At 34.8% G+C, this 16,977-nt stretch overlaps 1 protein-coding gene across 1 annotated transcript; it reads left to right on the top strand.

The window, feature by feature from the left end:
• Positions 1 to 14,416: 14,416 nt before the first annotated feature.
• Positions 14,417 to 14,767, top strand: LOC126696143 (uncharacterized). The gene has a single exon (XM_050392927.1). The coding sequence runs from the start codon at positions 14,417 to 14,419 to the stop codon at positions 14,765 to 14,767; it is 351 nt and encodes a 116-aa protein (XP_050248884.1).
• Positions 14,768 to 16,977: the final 2,210 nt, after the last annotated feature.

The raw sequence follows: 16,977 nt of genomic DNA on the forward strand, positions 1-16,977 counted from the left end.
TTCTCTATCTCAACTTGAAGCATATATACATGCAATTTTCTTTTTTATCAAACAAATATATGATTGATTTCCCATTGCTAAGTAAAGGGGAATAGAAACTTTTGGAAGCATATGGTAAAGTTTCTATTTCAAAAGGGAAAAGAAACGTTTTCTAATCTTCCCGTTTAAGACAAAAAGATAACTAAGGCCCCGTTTGATAACGGTGTTTAAACAACGAAAAGTGTTGTTTAAACACCACAACTCGTATTTCCACATACTTTTTTACCTACACGTATTTTCCCAAAACTTAAACAACGTTACTAGAAATCTTTCACCAAACAAGCCTAACACTTTCACCAAAGACTTCAAAAAGGAATTTGGATCCTCTCTATTTCTCTTTGAAATGGAGTGTCCATTTCACAAACAAGATCTGTTTGATATAGATCAGCAATTTAAAACGTGCCACGTCAATCAAAATCTAAAACTCTTCACTCAAGCAAACTCAAAGTTCAAAAAGATATTTCTTTTTTTTTTTTTTCTTTTTTTGCTGAATATCATGACAATGTGATTGATGATGGGAAATAAGGTCAAAAAGATATTTCTCTCAACTATTTTACCAGTGAATAAAGAAATAATAAGAACCATCTATTGACATTGTGATACACTGATACCTAGTACCAATAAATATATATGTATCCTCTCCATTTCCCTTTGAAATGGAGAGTGTCTAATTCACGGACAGGATCATTTTGAAAACTATCAAGGATAAAAAACGTGCCACGTCAATTAAAATGTAAACACACACTTAACTGTGGTTAAACACTTAAACTAGAGGGTTGTTTAACTCAAACGGACAAATTCTACTGGAAAAAAAAAAAAAAAAAAAAAAAAAAAGCCTTTTAGGAGGGAAAAGTGAAAACCAAACATGCAAGTTCAAAGCTTCACAAAAGGTTCAGAGAACAAGTTCAGAGCACATCTCTGTTTCTATCTGGCCAAAACAGAGGTATATCCGTAAAACTTGTTTATGCTTATCTTATTTGAAGTTTGATCATTTTTCTACATTTATATTGTTGTCTTGGTGAGTTTATATTGTTGTTTTGGTGGCTGGATGCAAGTTAGAGTCTATTTGAATTTTTATTTTTAATTTTTTGAGATAAAGATTGAATCTTTATAATGGCTGGATGTTTCTTGGAGTCCATCTCATTTTTCTGCATTTATATTGTTGTCTTGGTGAGTTTATATTGTTGTTTTGATGGCTAGATGCAAGTTAGAGTCTATCTAAACTTTTATTTTTTAATTTTTTGATATAAAGATTGAATCTTTATAATGGCTGGATGATTCTTGGAGTCCATCTCATTTTTCTGCATTTATATTGTTGTCTTGGTGAGTTTATATTGTTGTTTTGATGGTTGGACGCAAGTTAGAGTCTATCTAAACTTTTATTTTTAATTTTTTAAGATAAAGATTGAATCTTTATAATGGCTGGATGATTCTTGGAGTATCTTTTTTATTTTTTTGAGATAAAGATTGAATCTTTTTTTTTTTTTTTTTTTTTGAGATAGAGATTGAATCTTTTTTTTTTTTTTGAGATAAAGATTGAATCTTTATTAGTATATGACATATTTGATCGCCTGGTCTATTCACACCAATGGTCCCTGTTCTACCTGGTCTATTTCCCATTTGATTGCTGACATTCAAGACTTGGCTATGTCTTTTGTTTCTTGCAATTTTAGTTGGATTAGTAGATGCCGTAACTCTACTACTCATTCAGCAGCCAAATTTTCCCTTGCTTCCAATGACTCTTTCATTTTTACCCTGTCTCATTTTTTTACATCATCTCTATTTTGAAAACAAATGATAGGTGAAAGTTATAATAAATTTATGGTCAATTTTTTCTAAGGATAATGATGGGAATACATGTACCTTCTAATGTGCCCATGGAATCTACCCCATTTAAAGGGATGGAGTTTGAAGCAGATGAGATTGCATATGTTTTTTATAATGAATATGGCAGAAAGACTGGTTTTAGTATTAGAAAAGAGTATGTAAATAAATGTAAAAAGACTGGAGTGGTTACTTCAAGGAGATTTGTGTGCGCGAAGGAGGGAGTTCAAGGCAAAGACGAGAGATTAGAATAAAAAGAATCCACAAGCAGAAACAAGATGTGGTTGTGAAGCACGTTTGGTTATTGTACTTAATCGAGATAGTAAAAAATATGTGGTGAATGAATTTATTGCTGAGCATAACCACTATCTCCACCTCCCATCAATTGTGCACATGATGCCATCACAACGAAAAGTGGCTGCAACTCATGCTATTGAAATTGATTTGGCACATGAATCAAGATTAAGATTAAAGCAATCTTATGAGCTTCTTAGTAAGCAAGTTGGTGGATATGATAATCTTGGTTTTATCAAGAAAGATCATAAAAACTATTTATGCACTAAGCGATAGAGAGACATGGAGCATGAGGAAGCTATTAGCTTGGGAAGATATTTCAGTCGTCAACTTAAGGAAAATCCTTCATATTATTTTGCTACTCAATTAGACTATGAAGAGTTGATTACTAATATCTTTTGGGCCAATACAAGAATGATCATTAACTATAGCCACTTCGGTGATGTAATAACGTTTGATACAACGTATAGTACAAATAGAGATGCAAGGCCACTTGGAGTATTTTTGGGTCTCAATCATCATAGAGAAACTGTTGTATTTGGAGGTGCACTTTTATATGATGAAACGATTGAATTTTTTTTATGGTTATTTTAGACCTTCTTAAAAGCAATGTCTGAAAAGAAGCCAATCACTATTTTCACAAATCAAGATGCAGCAATGCCAACTACAATAAAAGTAGTCATGCTTAAGACATATCATGCATTATGTAGTTGGCATATGTGGTAGAATGTTGAGAAACCCTTGGGTCATTTACTCAAAAATGAGTCTCAATTTAACGAAGATTTCTTAGCATGTATCGATGAGTATGATGGTGAAGATGAGTTTCTTACAACTTGGAATGAAATGCTGGATAAGTACGATGTTTGTGAAAATAAATGGCTAATTGATCTATTTAAATTGAAGGAAAAATGGGCCGAAGCATATGTTAAGAGAACTTTCACTACAGGAATGAAGACAACCCAGTTTAGTGAGAGTTTCAATGCTAACTTGAAGGACTGCTTGCGTACTAATCTCAATATAATAGAGTTTTTCACTCATTTTGAAAGAGTTGTCAATCAAAAGCAGGATAAAGAGTTAGAAGCAGAATGCAACTTTAGACATAAATTTCCAAGATTGAAGCTCAAAAGCTCTCCATAAATTATATTATGTATGTAAGAAAATTATTAGAGTATGTATGCATTTTTTGTACTTTTCTTTATTGTTGTATCAATATCATACGTTGATCATCCCAAGTTTTCATTCTTGGCTCTACTCCTGACTCTAGGTTAAAAATTCTAGCCATCCTTAGACTCATGGTTATCTTTGACTCGAATAACCTTAGAGATAGAAGAGTATCTAAGGATTCAAAGAAGAGATGGTTTAAAGATTGTTGAGGTAAGCACCTCCTTATTTACTATTGACTTGTGATTTAAATTGTTAGACCCTCAAGTAGTGATGTGAATTCAAATTGAATGGACATTCCATCTATGAAATCTCTAATACATTTTGTAGCTTCGCTACATGAATACGATTTTTTTTTGGTGCTCCAATGGATTCCACTTAAAGCAAATAGCTTATCATGATTCTCCAAGCTTGAAAAAAGGGGTTGGTAAAACACCAAATTTAGTGGTGAATTATCACCCATGAAAAAAATAGGGGAAGAAAGAATATCCCAATCCTGGTCTCACCATAGCTAGGTGGTTGCCAATCTCCCTGTCCTCCGTCTTCTTCCTACAGTTTGTCTGCCCAGCAGCCAAAATTTTGACCTAAAAAAAAGAGTCTCTGAACACACACAATTGAGGTTTATGTGTTTATCCAATGAGGCTTTATTAGGTAATTTCTTTTAGCTTATTTTGAGTTCATATTGGGGTTTATGTATTTGTTCGATGAGGTTTCTACGTTTATATCAGCTTATGATTTTTCCTAACTTATTTGAGATCACATTAATGATATATATATACACACACATAAATCTCACATTTGATAAATGAAAATTTTTGACATTAAAAAAAAAAAAAAAAAAAAAAAAAAAAAAAAAAAAAACATTTGAGCATGGGCATAGTGTAAACTAGTCACTAACCCGTGCAATGCACGGGAAAGCTATTGGATATGAGATTTTAAAAACTTTTCATTAAACTTCCCACCACAAAGATATAAATTTACCAGAACACAAACTTTTAGTATGAAAACAAAGATAATGATATTTAATGGATAGGGAAATAACACAGGCTTTTAGAAGAAAACAATTTGATTTAAAAAATTGGAAATTTTAGCACAAGCAAGAGCAACTACAATTGTTAAGGAAGGATTAAAGGTCCTATAAGAAATATTTTTTTTCCAATATTTGGGCCCAATGGTAGAGTTCAAAGAAGGCAACTTGTTACACAAAATTCTTCTCATTATAATCAAAATCCTAAAGTGAATATTCAATCCAAAAATGTGTAACCAATGTTATATATTGAAGTGTTGTACAGGGCAAAGAATAGAAAAAACATATTCTTATGACCACGCCCATATAGCTTCTAAGTTCTAACTATTATGCTAAGTAACCAAACAATATTAGTAATTGAAAAAGTATCATAATCTAGCATACTGATTTAAAAGTTACAATTTCAAACACAACCTCACTATGAAAATTCCACCAACATTCAAATATCAATTAGTTTAAGTAAAACTATAAAAGTAATAAAACTAACATTTGGAATAGAGGGTTAAAGTGTATCTTTTGAATTTGGAACACTTTAAAACAATAATAGCAAATTTCAAAACCAAATATAAATATATTAACATATAATACGGAACACTATTATAGATTTTATATTATACAAGGTTCTTAGCTATCTCTGCTAATTCCAATTGAATTAGATTTCTATTCTATTTGGTAACTTCTATCTCTACTAATTTTAATTGAATTTAGGTTTCTATTCTATGTGGTAACTTATGTCTCCTAATTCTAATTGAACTTCTCTCCTAATTGAATTAGGTTTCCATGTAATTAGCATGCTTATAAAATAGTGTAGGGTCACGTTTTTCAGGCCAAGCCCAAAATGAATGGGACTTTAAACCTTGGTGAGCCCGGTACAATGAATTTGTAGAGAGTGGGCCAAAGAGTTAGGCTTTAGCGTATGAACAACGGTCATCAAGGTGCTCTTTACGATCAGATTGAGGCGGACCGGATTCATCAGAGAGGATTGGTCCTCGCCATGGTCTGGGGAGCCTTTTTTGATGCCTCTGGTGTGTTGGGGGGTCTCCGCCCCCCCACCCCCCCCCCCCCCCCCCTCGGTCGCCCTTTCCTCCCTTTTTATAGTAATTTCCTTCCTCCTGAATGAGGCCCCTAGGGTAGGTACTTGTCCCATTAGCCCTTCCTTCCAGTTGTTGGGAGTGATTGTAAGGACAGAGGGGTATGGCTGTGTCAGGCACAAGGCATTGAATGTGATAATGGCAGCCTTTCCTTTCAACACTTTCATTGTCCTTTTTTACTTTAGTATTTTTCCCGTTTCGTGAGATGATAGGGAGTGTCACTACCGGTGGCAGGTTACCTCCTCCGTCCTCGGCTACATTGTGTCGAGGAGGACTCTCCCCGTGGCCAAAGAGGGGCTTTTCCTCCCTGCAACCGAGAAGGGATTTTTTCTCTTGGGCTGGGCCTTCGGCCCAATGTAGTCATCAATATGGGCGTACTGGTCTTTTACCCCCCATAATAGCCCCTCAAAATCCTGCTGTCCGGCTCCTCTGGCGGAGAGGAGGGTTTTGGTGATATCGGGCCTCTGTTTCGGCTTGCCACGTCAGGCCTTCCACTAAAGGCCAGAGCCTCTTTGTTTGCCCAAGGCACGTTCCCGGCTGCGAGACAGTTTTTTTAATCTATCCAAGCCGCGTCCATGTCATTTCGGTATACGAGGCGTGCTTTAATGAGGGTCCCTTCATAAGGTGACATCAATTCAACTGTTGAAGATCACTTTGGAAATTGAGCGAGATTTATTTCGCCTGTAATTCCTTTTTGGAGATTTGGGTGAATTGATTGTCACTAGGTTTGCCTCCCATATAAGAAGCATGGTGGGAGGTCATTCCCTTTATTTGCAGACCTTTTAAGTTTTTCAAATTCCTAACTCTCCAATTGTGCCCAAAGTCCTCATTACCAGTGTGACTGAGCCTTAGGAGGTGAAATGGTCAAGGCTAGGGTGAGGGTGAAGGAACCACACCCTCTTTAGAAGCCTTGGGTATTTTCGAGATTCAAAATGGCTTGGTCAGGGCAAGGGAGACAAAGGCTCAAGACATTTTTTCTCCTCGACAAGGCAAGAAAGGAGCCTCTTCTTCCTTCAACCAAAATCCGGAGCGGGTGGAGGTTGCATCAGATTTTTGGTGTAACAGCATTGGGACCTCCATCCAGTGCCGTGTGTCATGCGCGTGAAGGCTTGGATTTCCCATCACCGGTACCATCCGTGCTTGCTCGATTGCTACTAGAACGATACTTGCTCAATTGCTGCTAGAGCAGGTATGGGGATTTGGCATCCTCGCTTCTTCCTCTCTTCCATCATTGGTGCCATCCAGACTTGCCTAGCCGCTGCTAGAGCAAAACTGAAGGATCTATCGTCCCCGTGTATTCCCTTCTTTTTTTTTTTTTTTTTCATAGTAAGTTTGTTATTACAGGCTTGTCTAAGCCCTTTTATGTATATTGTACTATCTCTTTATCTAATAAAAGATGATTTTATCGCATTTTATGTATCCCTTCTTTTATGCAATAATCATTTTGTGAATAAATGTGCTGGTGTCTTTTCTTTCAAACCGCACTTAGAACCGATGCCCTTGTCGATAAAGAGTTATTACTTTGAACTTAGCGGAACCCACGGGCACAACAATGCCGACTTAAAATAAGTTAACTATATCAGACTAACCGAGATAACGGCCGTATGTTCTGTATTACGAACGGGGTAATTGCCTGAGGACGTGTAATCTAAAATAAACTGTCTGAGGGGATCGCTAGGTACTAGGGTTCTTTTCTGCTTTTTCGATGATATTCGTAGCTTTAACTCGTTTTAGGTGTCTGGTCCGAGGACCGAGGCATGACTGTACCTAGTCTAAATACTCAGAAAGGCACCCTTGTGTGTTAGCTTCCAAAAGGCCGGGGGGCCGAGGACCATACAAGACCTCCATTTCGCCTAGGACTTAGGCCTTTCTTGAAGTTGCTAGTTCCCTATAGGTTTGACTCCGAGGACCATGCAAGACCTTGGTTCTGTCTAGCACTTAGGCTGTTGGAGTGTCTAGTTTCCCCATAGGTTTGAGTCCGAGGACCATGCAAAACCTTGGTTCTGTCTAGCACTTAGGCTGTTAGAGTGTCTAGTTTCCCCATAGGTTTGAGTCCAAGGACCATGCAAGACTTTGGTTCTATCTAGTACTTAGGCTCTTGGAGTGTCTAGTTTCCCCATAGGTTTGAGTCCAAGGACCATGCAATACCTTGGTTCTGTCTAGCACTTAGGCTCTTGGAGTGTCTAGTTTTCTCATAGAGTTGAGTCCGAGGACCATGCAAGACCTTGGTTCTGTCTAGCACTTAGGCTATTGGAGTGTCTAGTTTCTCCATAGGTTTGAGTCTGAGGACCATGCAAGACCTTGGTTTTGTCTAGCACTTAGACTCTTGGAGTGTCTAGTTTCCCCATAGGTTTGAGTCCGAGGACCATGCAAGACCTTGGTTCTGTCTAGCACTTAGGCTCTTGGAGTGTCTAGTTTCCCCATAGAGTTGAGTCCGAGGACCATGCAAGACCTTGGTTCTGTCTAGCACTTAGGATGTTGGAGTGCCTAGTTTCCCCATAGGTTTGAGTCCGAGGACCATACAAGACCTTGGTTCTGTCTAGCACTTAGACTCTTGGAGTGTCTAGTTTCCCCATAGGTTTGAGTCCGAGGACCATGCAAGACCTTGGTTCTGTCTAACACTTAGGCTGTTAGAGTGTCTAGTTTCCCCATAGGTTTGAGTTCGAGGACCATGCAAGACCTTGGTTCTGTCTAGCACCTCAAGAGATTTCGGTTTAACCCTCGGCTCCCCTGTCCGTAGAGGATTCAGCGAAACTAAATACTAGGGGTCTCAAGAGTTAGCCCCTTGACAAGTGCGTGGGGGCATATATCTGACGTCCAAAGCCCCTTAAACTACGCTGTCTAGCAATCCTCCCCTCGTAATGAATCATTTTGAAGCATAACCCAAAACGGGGGCTAAGCTATGATGATGGCGGTGTGTTCCTGGAAATGATGGGGGAATTCCACGCAGCTCACACCACTACCAAAACTGTCCTCTCGAGGGATTTTTGTAACTTAACCGTGACTAATTGTCATATTCGCCGATGCATAAGTTCTTCCCACAAACGGCGCCAATTTTAGGGTCACGTTTTTCAGGCCAAGCCCAAAATGAATGAGACTTTAGACCTTGGTAAGCCCGGTACAATGAATTTGTAGAGAGTGGGCCAAAGAGTTAGGCTTTAGCGTATGAACAACGATCATCATGGTGCTCTTTACGATCAGATTAAGGTGGATCAGATTCATTTGAGAGGATTGGTCCTTGCCACGGTCTGGGGTGCCTTTTTTGATGCCTCTGGTGTGTTGGGGGGTCTCCGCCCCCCAACCCCCCCTCCCCCCTCTATCTCTCTTTGCTCCCTTTTTATAGTAATTTCCTTCCTCCTGAATGGGGCCCCTAGGGTAGGTATTTGTCCCATCAGCCTTTCCTTCCAATTGTTGGGAGTGGTTGTAAGGACAAAGGGGTATAGCTGTGTCAGGCACAAGGCACTGAATGCGATAATGACAGTCTTTCCTTTCAACACTTTCATTGTCCTTTTCTGCTTTAGTACTTTTCCCGCTTCATGAGATGATAAGGAGTGTCACTACCGGTAGCAGGTTACCTCCTCCATCCTCGACTACATTGTGCCGAGGAGGACTCTCCTCGTGGCCAAGGAGGGGCTTTTCCTCCCCGCAACTGAGGAGGGATTTTTTCCCTTGGGCTAGGCCTTCGGCCCAATGTAGTCATCAACATGGGCCTACTGGTCTTTTACCCCCCATAAATAGTTTTGCATTTTTTTTTTAATCTTATCCTTTCTACTTAAGAATAAAAAAAATGACTTTATGAAATAAAGTCATCAGCTTTTTAATTCATCAATAGAATTTTTTTTTTTTTTTTGAAAGGTTTGGATTGAAAGTTGCTTCTATAACTTTGAATCTAAACCCTTGAATAAAAAAAAAATTGGAAAAAAAATTCAAAATGTCAAAATTGTTGTGAGAGAATTTCACTCTACAATAACCTAGTGGTATATTACACGGAATCTCCATTCATGAACAGGTGATGTTTAAGGATGTAAAAACCAATTAACTAAATTGTATGATGAATATATACATTACAATCTATAATATAAGCCAAGAAATAGCAAACAAAAAGGAAACATAGAATATGAAGGCATCTTTAAAGATTTTGCTTAAGTACCAAGAAATATATTCACACAGACTATTAAAGGAAAAACAAACACAAACATAGACCATACACAGACTACTATTAAAGAAAGAATGCAAAAACTAAAGAGAGAAAGCTACGAAGAGAAATTTTCATACCTTGAGAAAGAAGTGTTTGTAACAAAAGAATAGTTTGCAGCAACACACATAGGTTTATACATATATAGGAGAGTAAGTTGGCACCTCCTTCACTATGAAGGAGTTTGCATTGCATACAAACATGATTTAGAGACTTCCACGCCACTCCAATAAAATCCAATTTCTAATGGGACTTTTAATTCATGGCAACCAGCTAAGTGGCATTAATCTTACTATGCGTATCTATATATGATCTTCTAATATCTATCATATAAAATCAGACTTTTTGTTTTGTTTTTTTTTTTTTAAATAATGCTGACATGGAAAAAGAATCTGAAATAAAAAGAATAGAAAAAAATAGTGATGACGTGAAAAATTGTAGGAGTTTCAAAGGTTTCGGTTTTATATATATATATATTGACGATGAGGCTAGTGTGATAAATATATATATGTGTGTGTGTGTGTGTATACACACTTTTGTAGGATATATATACATTTGTCAACCATCGAAATAGCCAAGAGTATGATGACACCTAACACAAATAAATGAACACACTCGTACCCATTTTTCCTTGGGAAGATAATACTTTTTTATTGCCTTTGCCAATGCACTCACATGCTTAAACTTAATTGGAGAAATTAAGGTACAACATCTAAGAAAAAGTGCTTAAATTTTACTCTTATAAAAATAAGAAAATCAAATTCAATTAAAAAGGCATTGGTTTTTGCATATGTTGCTAAAGGTAGCCATATGTAGTTGTGTTAAGCTAAACTTCACATTTTATATTTTTACCCTTTTTTTACTAAATTACAGTTTGCTTAAAGTTTGGGGGATTTTGATTTTGTCTTTTAAAGTTTCAAATTTGTATATACACCCCTAACATTAATTATCATTTGGATTTAAGCCTTTCCATCCATGTGCTATGATAAGGTGTTGGTTATTATTATTATTATTATTGCATGTGACACTTTACTCACATGTATATACTCAACATATGGCAAATAACTAGGACAAGTGTGCCAGCTGAAGCTATAGGCGACTTAGGCGGCCGCCTAAGGCCCCCACTTGTAAGAGGCTCCCAAGTAGTAATAATATAGTATATAATATTGTTTTCTCATCTGAAAAAAAAAAAAAAAAAAAAAAAAAAAAAAAAAAAAAAAAGAGGCCCGTTTCTCACACTGAAGTGACATGAAGGCTAATACCATCACCGTATCTTTAGTTTGCAGAAGAAAAGATTACAAAAGGCCCTTTTCTCATCTTATAAAAAAAAAAAAAAAAAAAAGGAGGCCCGTTTCTCACACTGAAGTGACATGAAGGCTAATGCAATCACCATATCTGCAAAAGAAAAGATTACAAAAAGCCCATTTCTCATCTTGAAAAAAAAAAAGCCAGGCCCGTTTCTTACACTGAAGTGACATGAAATCCCATCACCAAATCTTTAACTTGCAGAAGAAAAGATTACAAAAAGCAGAAATCTTTAGTTTGTAGAAGAAAATATTACAAAAGGCAGAAAGAAGAAAAAAAATCACCCACTCTCTGACTCTCTCCGGTCTCCATCTTGATTCAAAAAAAAAAAAAACACTCTTTTTAGTTCACTTACTCATCAATTGGTGTTAGCAATAGACTTGGTGTGTTCACAGATCTTCATTTCAGGTTCTTTTTTTGTTTTCTCCTCCTTTGCCTCTTTGGCTCTTTTGCCTTCTTCATGGTCATTGGTTTGCTGCTAGGCGTTTGGGATTTTTTTTTTTTTTTTTTTTTTTGTTTGTTTGTTGAAGAGGAGTTTGCTTTGCTATTGCTCATTGCTGCTGAGTAAAGATTACAAACAGTGCCGGCAAGAGAACAAACAAAAAGACTTAAAGAGTTTACTTTACAAAAAGTGAAAAAGAGAACCTTAGATTTCTCTAGAAGCCATGATCCGGACCCTTAGATTTCTCATTTCTCTAGACTCTTTAGACTCTTAGATTGCTTTAGATTTCTCTAGATTCTAGAAGCCACTTAAACTCTTACTGTTTTAGTCTTTTAAAGTGAAAAAGAGTTTACACGTTTTAGTCTTTTACTCTTACACGTTTTAGACAGCCTTACACGTTTTGCTTTTGTTTTTGTTTTTGTTGTTGTTGTTGTTGTTTTTTTTTTTTTTTTTTTTTTTAAGAATCAGATTTAGTGTGATGGACTTTTAGTCTTAGTGAATGAGTGAATCAAGTTGAGTTCTACCTATTTTGCTAGGGGGTTAGTCTTAGTAGATTCAATCAAGTTAAGTCCTACACATTTTGCTTTAAAAAAAAGGTTTATTGCTACACAAAAAAAAAAAAGAGTATTGATAACAAAATTATAAATTTAGAATAATTTACTTTGTATTAATATTAATTTTAATTTTTTTGAGCAGGTTTAAAGTGTAAAGTGATCATATTAAGTAAAGTTATAATTGTGCTTTTGATAAACCAGGTTCTATTGTTTTATACATTAAATTTATATTATTCTAGTTAAATTGTAATTTCTTTTTATTATAGATTGTATTTCATTTATTTGTAAATATTTTTTAATTACAAATGTCTACTAGAAAATATCCATCCGGATATGAAAAACTAAAAAAAAAAAAAAAAAAAGACAGAGAGAAGAACTAATTGAATCTCAAAAAGGAGCTATAGACAAATTTATTACTAGTAAAAAACAAAATCTTACAGAAAATTTGAGTGAAGGTTTCATAAATGAACAAGAAATTCATCAAAAAGAGTTAGAAGATAATGAAAATATCCAACAAAATGATAATAACGAAGGTGGTCATGATAATGTTCAAACATGTAATGTCACCATTCTTGATAATGAAGCTCAAAATAATTTAGAGGAGAGTGAAAATATTAATGATCAACCTAATTATATTCCTACAAATATTTTTTATCCAAGTCAATGGAAAACTATTGATATAAAATTAAGAGATTTGTTAGTAGAAAAGGCCCCGTTTAAAGCTTTCGCCTAAAGCTCCCAAATTCATTGAGCCGGCCGTGAGCGTAACAATCATGTTGAAGTAGCAAAGGGTACATGCCCTTTGGGATGCATTCTAGGCTTATCAACCGAGTACAGAATACGAATTCCAAGAGATTTGTGATATGCAAGTAGCTATAGGGCTTAACACCAATAAGAACTGTGAAGCCAATGAGGATAATGGTGTATCGAGGGCAATGTTTGCAATCCCATTGTTGGCCAACAAGTTTCTGTAAACCACCATAGGTCACTAGCCTATAAGGATGATTTTGAAGATGAAGATGGAGGGTACATAGGGACATCGAAGGAAAGCACAGAATAATGGGAAGGTCAAGGATTACTGTCTAAAGGTTGATATTACTAGTTTCAATGGCAATCTTGATATCAAGCACTACCTTGACTGGATTTATGAAGTCAAAAATATTTTCAAGTTGATAGAAATGCCGAATGAGAAGCAAGTCAAACTTGTCACATACACGTTAAAAGTCATGTGAGATATTTGAATGATTTAATAAATTATGTAATTTAATAAACATACCGTCTTTTAAAAACTGCCACATTTTAGGTTGAAGTAGATTCATCCAAACTAACTTAGAGGAAAAATTTTTTTTTCTAAAATATACTAAAATAGATTCATAATTGGCATTCCCCCTTATAAGTTGTAGGTGAGGAGTAAGGTTTGGGTCATTGTATGCGTAACTTACCTTAAAAAAAAAAAAAAAAAAAAAGAGGCTATATATCATATATGTATGGTTTAGTGGTTAAAACTTCTAGATCTGTATACTAAGGTACTTAACGAGTTACCTTTCTATTAAACATTTGGAACGTTGTTGTTGCATAATGCATGAAATCATAGAGTTAAGAGAAAAAAAATAATAATAAAAAGAGAGGGACCCCTCGTGTACATGAGAACAGATACCTTTCTTTATATAAAAATATATATAAATAATAAAACTCCAAAAATATTCCTTCTAATCCTTGTCTTTTCTGCCCAGGCTTTCAAAGGTTTAAAAATAAAAAATAAAAATAAAAATAAAATAAAATAAAATCTTACCCCACCAATATCATGACATATATACCATACCATCTTTCCAAATCAAGAATTTGTGTGAGATCCACTTATTTTGCTAAAATTAAAAATTTTTTATTAAAAATATCGTAAATAAAGATAAATGTTAATTGAAATAGTATAGTAGAACTTATGTATAGTACCAAAAAGTGCAATAAAACCCATAAAAAATAACAAAAATAAATTGAATAATAAAATAAATTGACAAAAAATAAACCCGCCAAACCAACACCAAAGCAATACAGTGGTAATTAAAAGACAAAACGACACATGCATTACCTAACCATTTTGATTCCCCCCACAAAACTCCCTTCCAAACGCTACCCTCCATTTTTATTATGGACTTTATCTCCTCTCACTCTTTCTGCATCAAAAAGTCCTTTCGCTAACATATCCATCAAATCAAGCCTCCCTAGACTAGCCTTCAAACTTTTCCTCTTGGATTTTTGTCACACAGTTGCCGATTCTCAATTATGTTACATCATCTTGAATCAATTATAAATATAAAGACGCAAATTTCGCATAAATTAATACTAAACAACAATCAATCATCTCTTATATATAATAAAAATTCATGTCCTTCAAAGCCAATAATTATTAATTAGCTCTTACTCATTAAATATTTCCTATCATAAAGGTCTCTATGCAAAATGAGTAGGCAAAGTAATGATCCCACCATGGTTAGCTCCTCAATCGCTCTCCTGCAAGAAAGGTTTAGGCAACTAGAGAAAGTTAAGGAGCGAAGGGAGGAGAAAGAGCTTCTAAATCTGTTTGCAGAGACTGAAAGGATTATGCCAACAACGCATTTTGAGCCTTCAAAGTTATCCTTCCAACCTCAAATGACTACTCCAAATCGGTCAACTCTTCGAGATTCACCCTCCCTGGAGCTAAACTTGCAGACCAAGCAAGCTGATGTTCAAGCCATGAAGAGGCCAACCTTGACAGACTTATGGCCTAATGGTGCAGCCATGGCAAGCACATCAAGAAGTTTTGAGAATTCAGATGTTGATACTTCTCTTCATCTGTAGAGAAATATTTAGTTCTTTTCATTTATGGTTCTGTCTCTCTCTCTCTCTCTATATATATATAAATTTCTTTCATCTTTCTTTGTTTTGATTAAGCATGGAATGTGATATAACTAATCCTTGTCTATGTACTCTCCATTGACTCCATGTTCAGAAAATAACAAAGCCGCCAGAGTCCGGAAGGGGGAGGTGTTTGGAATTGAATGAAGATATGGGCTGCCTTCTTTTTCACATAAGACCTTATTTTTAATTCTTTGTCCCGCTGCCCTTTTTTTTTTTTTTTTTTTTTTTTTTTAAGAGTGCCTTCTAATTTTGGCATATTTTCAATTTTGGTATGAACTTTAACTTTTTTTTTTCTTTCATTTTAATTCTTTAATTTTCATTTGTTGTCAGTTCAATCCTTCTATCCACTTCCATTAATTGGGTCATTGTTAAGTGTTCAAAAAATACATATTTTTGATATTTTGGAATTCTCTAAATTTTCAAAAAATTCAACAACAAAAAAATTAAAATTTTTTTTTCAAATTATATAATTTAAATCTTATAGTTTTAAATATCTTATTTAAATTTTATAGTTTAGTTTCATTCAAATAAATTTCATTTAAACCGGTTATTAGGTGAACTTCTAATGACATTAGAGGACATTGTGACAATAGGTTTATTTAAAACGTTTTGAAATTTTAAGATTTAAATGAAACATATCCAAATTTTGTAAACGCCCCCTACCACCTATACTGCAACCTGTGAATATTCAACCTTGGTGTCGTACTCAAATTTCGGCTAAATTCTACATCATCCCCTCAATCATTGAGGGTTTTTCATTTGGCATTGCATGTTTGGTGCATAATGCAAAAAGTGTGTATACTAGGGTGACGTGTGTGCAAGTGAAATTCCTTGATTATATTCATTTTTAGGAATCGCCAACAACTATTTGAATTCTAAGATATGATTGATCAACTAAGCCTAATTAATTTTATTTCCTAAATTAACTAAGAAAACCCTAAGGGCTCCTAAGTTAAAATAGAAATTAGAAAAAAAAAAAATGTCTCAAACCAGAAGACATGGACCCGGAAGCTCGGTTATGTGTGGGAAAGGCATTAGACACCTCACAATGCTATCTGAAATGATAGTACCTCGTTTCAAATTTAATATTAAAACTCACCATTTAAATAATAACAAAAATACTTGGACTTGGTTTTAAAAAGAAGGGATATTCCCTAGAGGATGACTTTTGATCTATCTTGGAATGACATGTAATTTATCTTATGATGACATATGAATGCATGACATGTATAATCTACCCTATGGTGACATGTGTATGCATGGACATTTGAACAATTTATTTTAGAAAACAAGATTAGATGGCATTGCAAAGCTTGTAACTGCATGGCATTTTCAAAGAGAAATAAATTGCATTATTGAATTAAGTAAGGACAAAGTTTAGCTACAAAATTGGTTGTAGCCTTAAGATACAACCTTACTCAATAAAATAAACATTAATACATATTTTTAAAATCTAACTGTTAAATTGAATGTTATTTACATTCTTAATACACATGTCAAATTTTATGTCAATTAGATATTATTTACTATATGATCTATAAGTTTATATTTTATGCATACTTTTAAACTACAAAAACTTGCAATTTAAACAATTTATTGATGACATAGCTATTGATCTTCAATTTTCTAGAAATTTTGCAATTATGAAGGATATAAGAAGAATATGAAATTCAATTGTGGATTTATCAAAATTCATCTCTAATAAAAAAATATTGAGTAAGGTTGTAACCCAGGGTTACAATCAATTTTGTAGTTGAATTTTATTCTATTAAGTAAAGCTAACCTCACTCCAAAGAATAGCCTAACAAAAGCAATTTTGGTATTCTTTTTCCCAAAATATTTTATCTCATGCAAAAGACACAAAAATAAATAAATAACAAGAACACGGGTTATGGGGTTTAAATTTGATTTGGAAAAGTTTTGGGTCAAAGATGTAATTTGGAAAGTATGGCTTAAAATGTGACATGTTTGTGCTAAGGAACGTTTTTCGGGTAGAAATTAGGGATGATATTGGAAGAAGGGAAAACCAAAATATAAATGGTAAAGGCTCTAAGTCCAAGCCGTGGGAAGAGGGAAATTTTTATGGGATTTTGGAGAGCCTCCCAAATTGGGCTAATTTTCTTGTTGTCTTCACCCTAGATAATAATAAA

This window comes from Quercus robur, chromosome 8 (assembly GCF_932294415.1).
Source record: "Quercus robur chromosome 8, dhQueRobu3.1, whole genome shotgun sequence".
Taxonomy (NCBI): Eukaryota; Viridiplantae; Streptophyta; class Magnoliopsida; order Fagales; family Fagaceae; genus Quercus; species Quercus robur.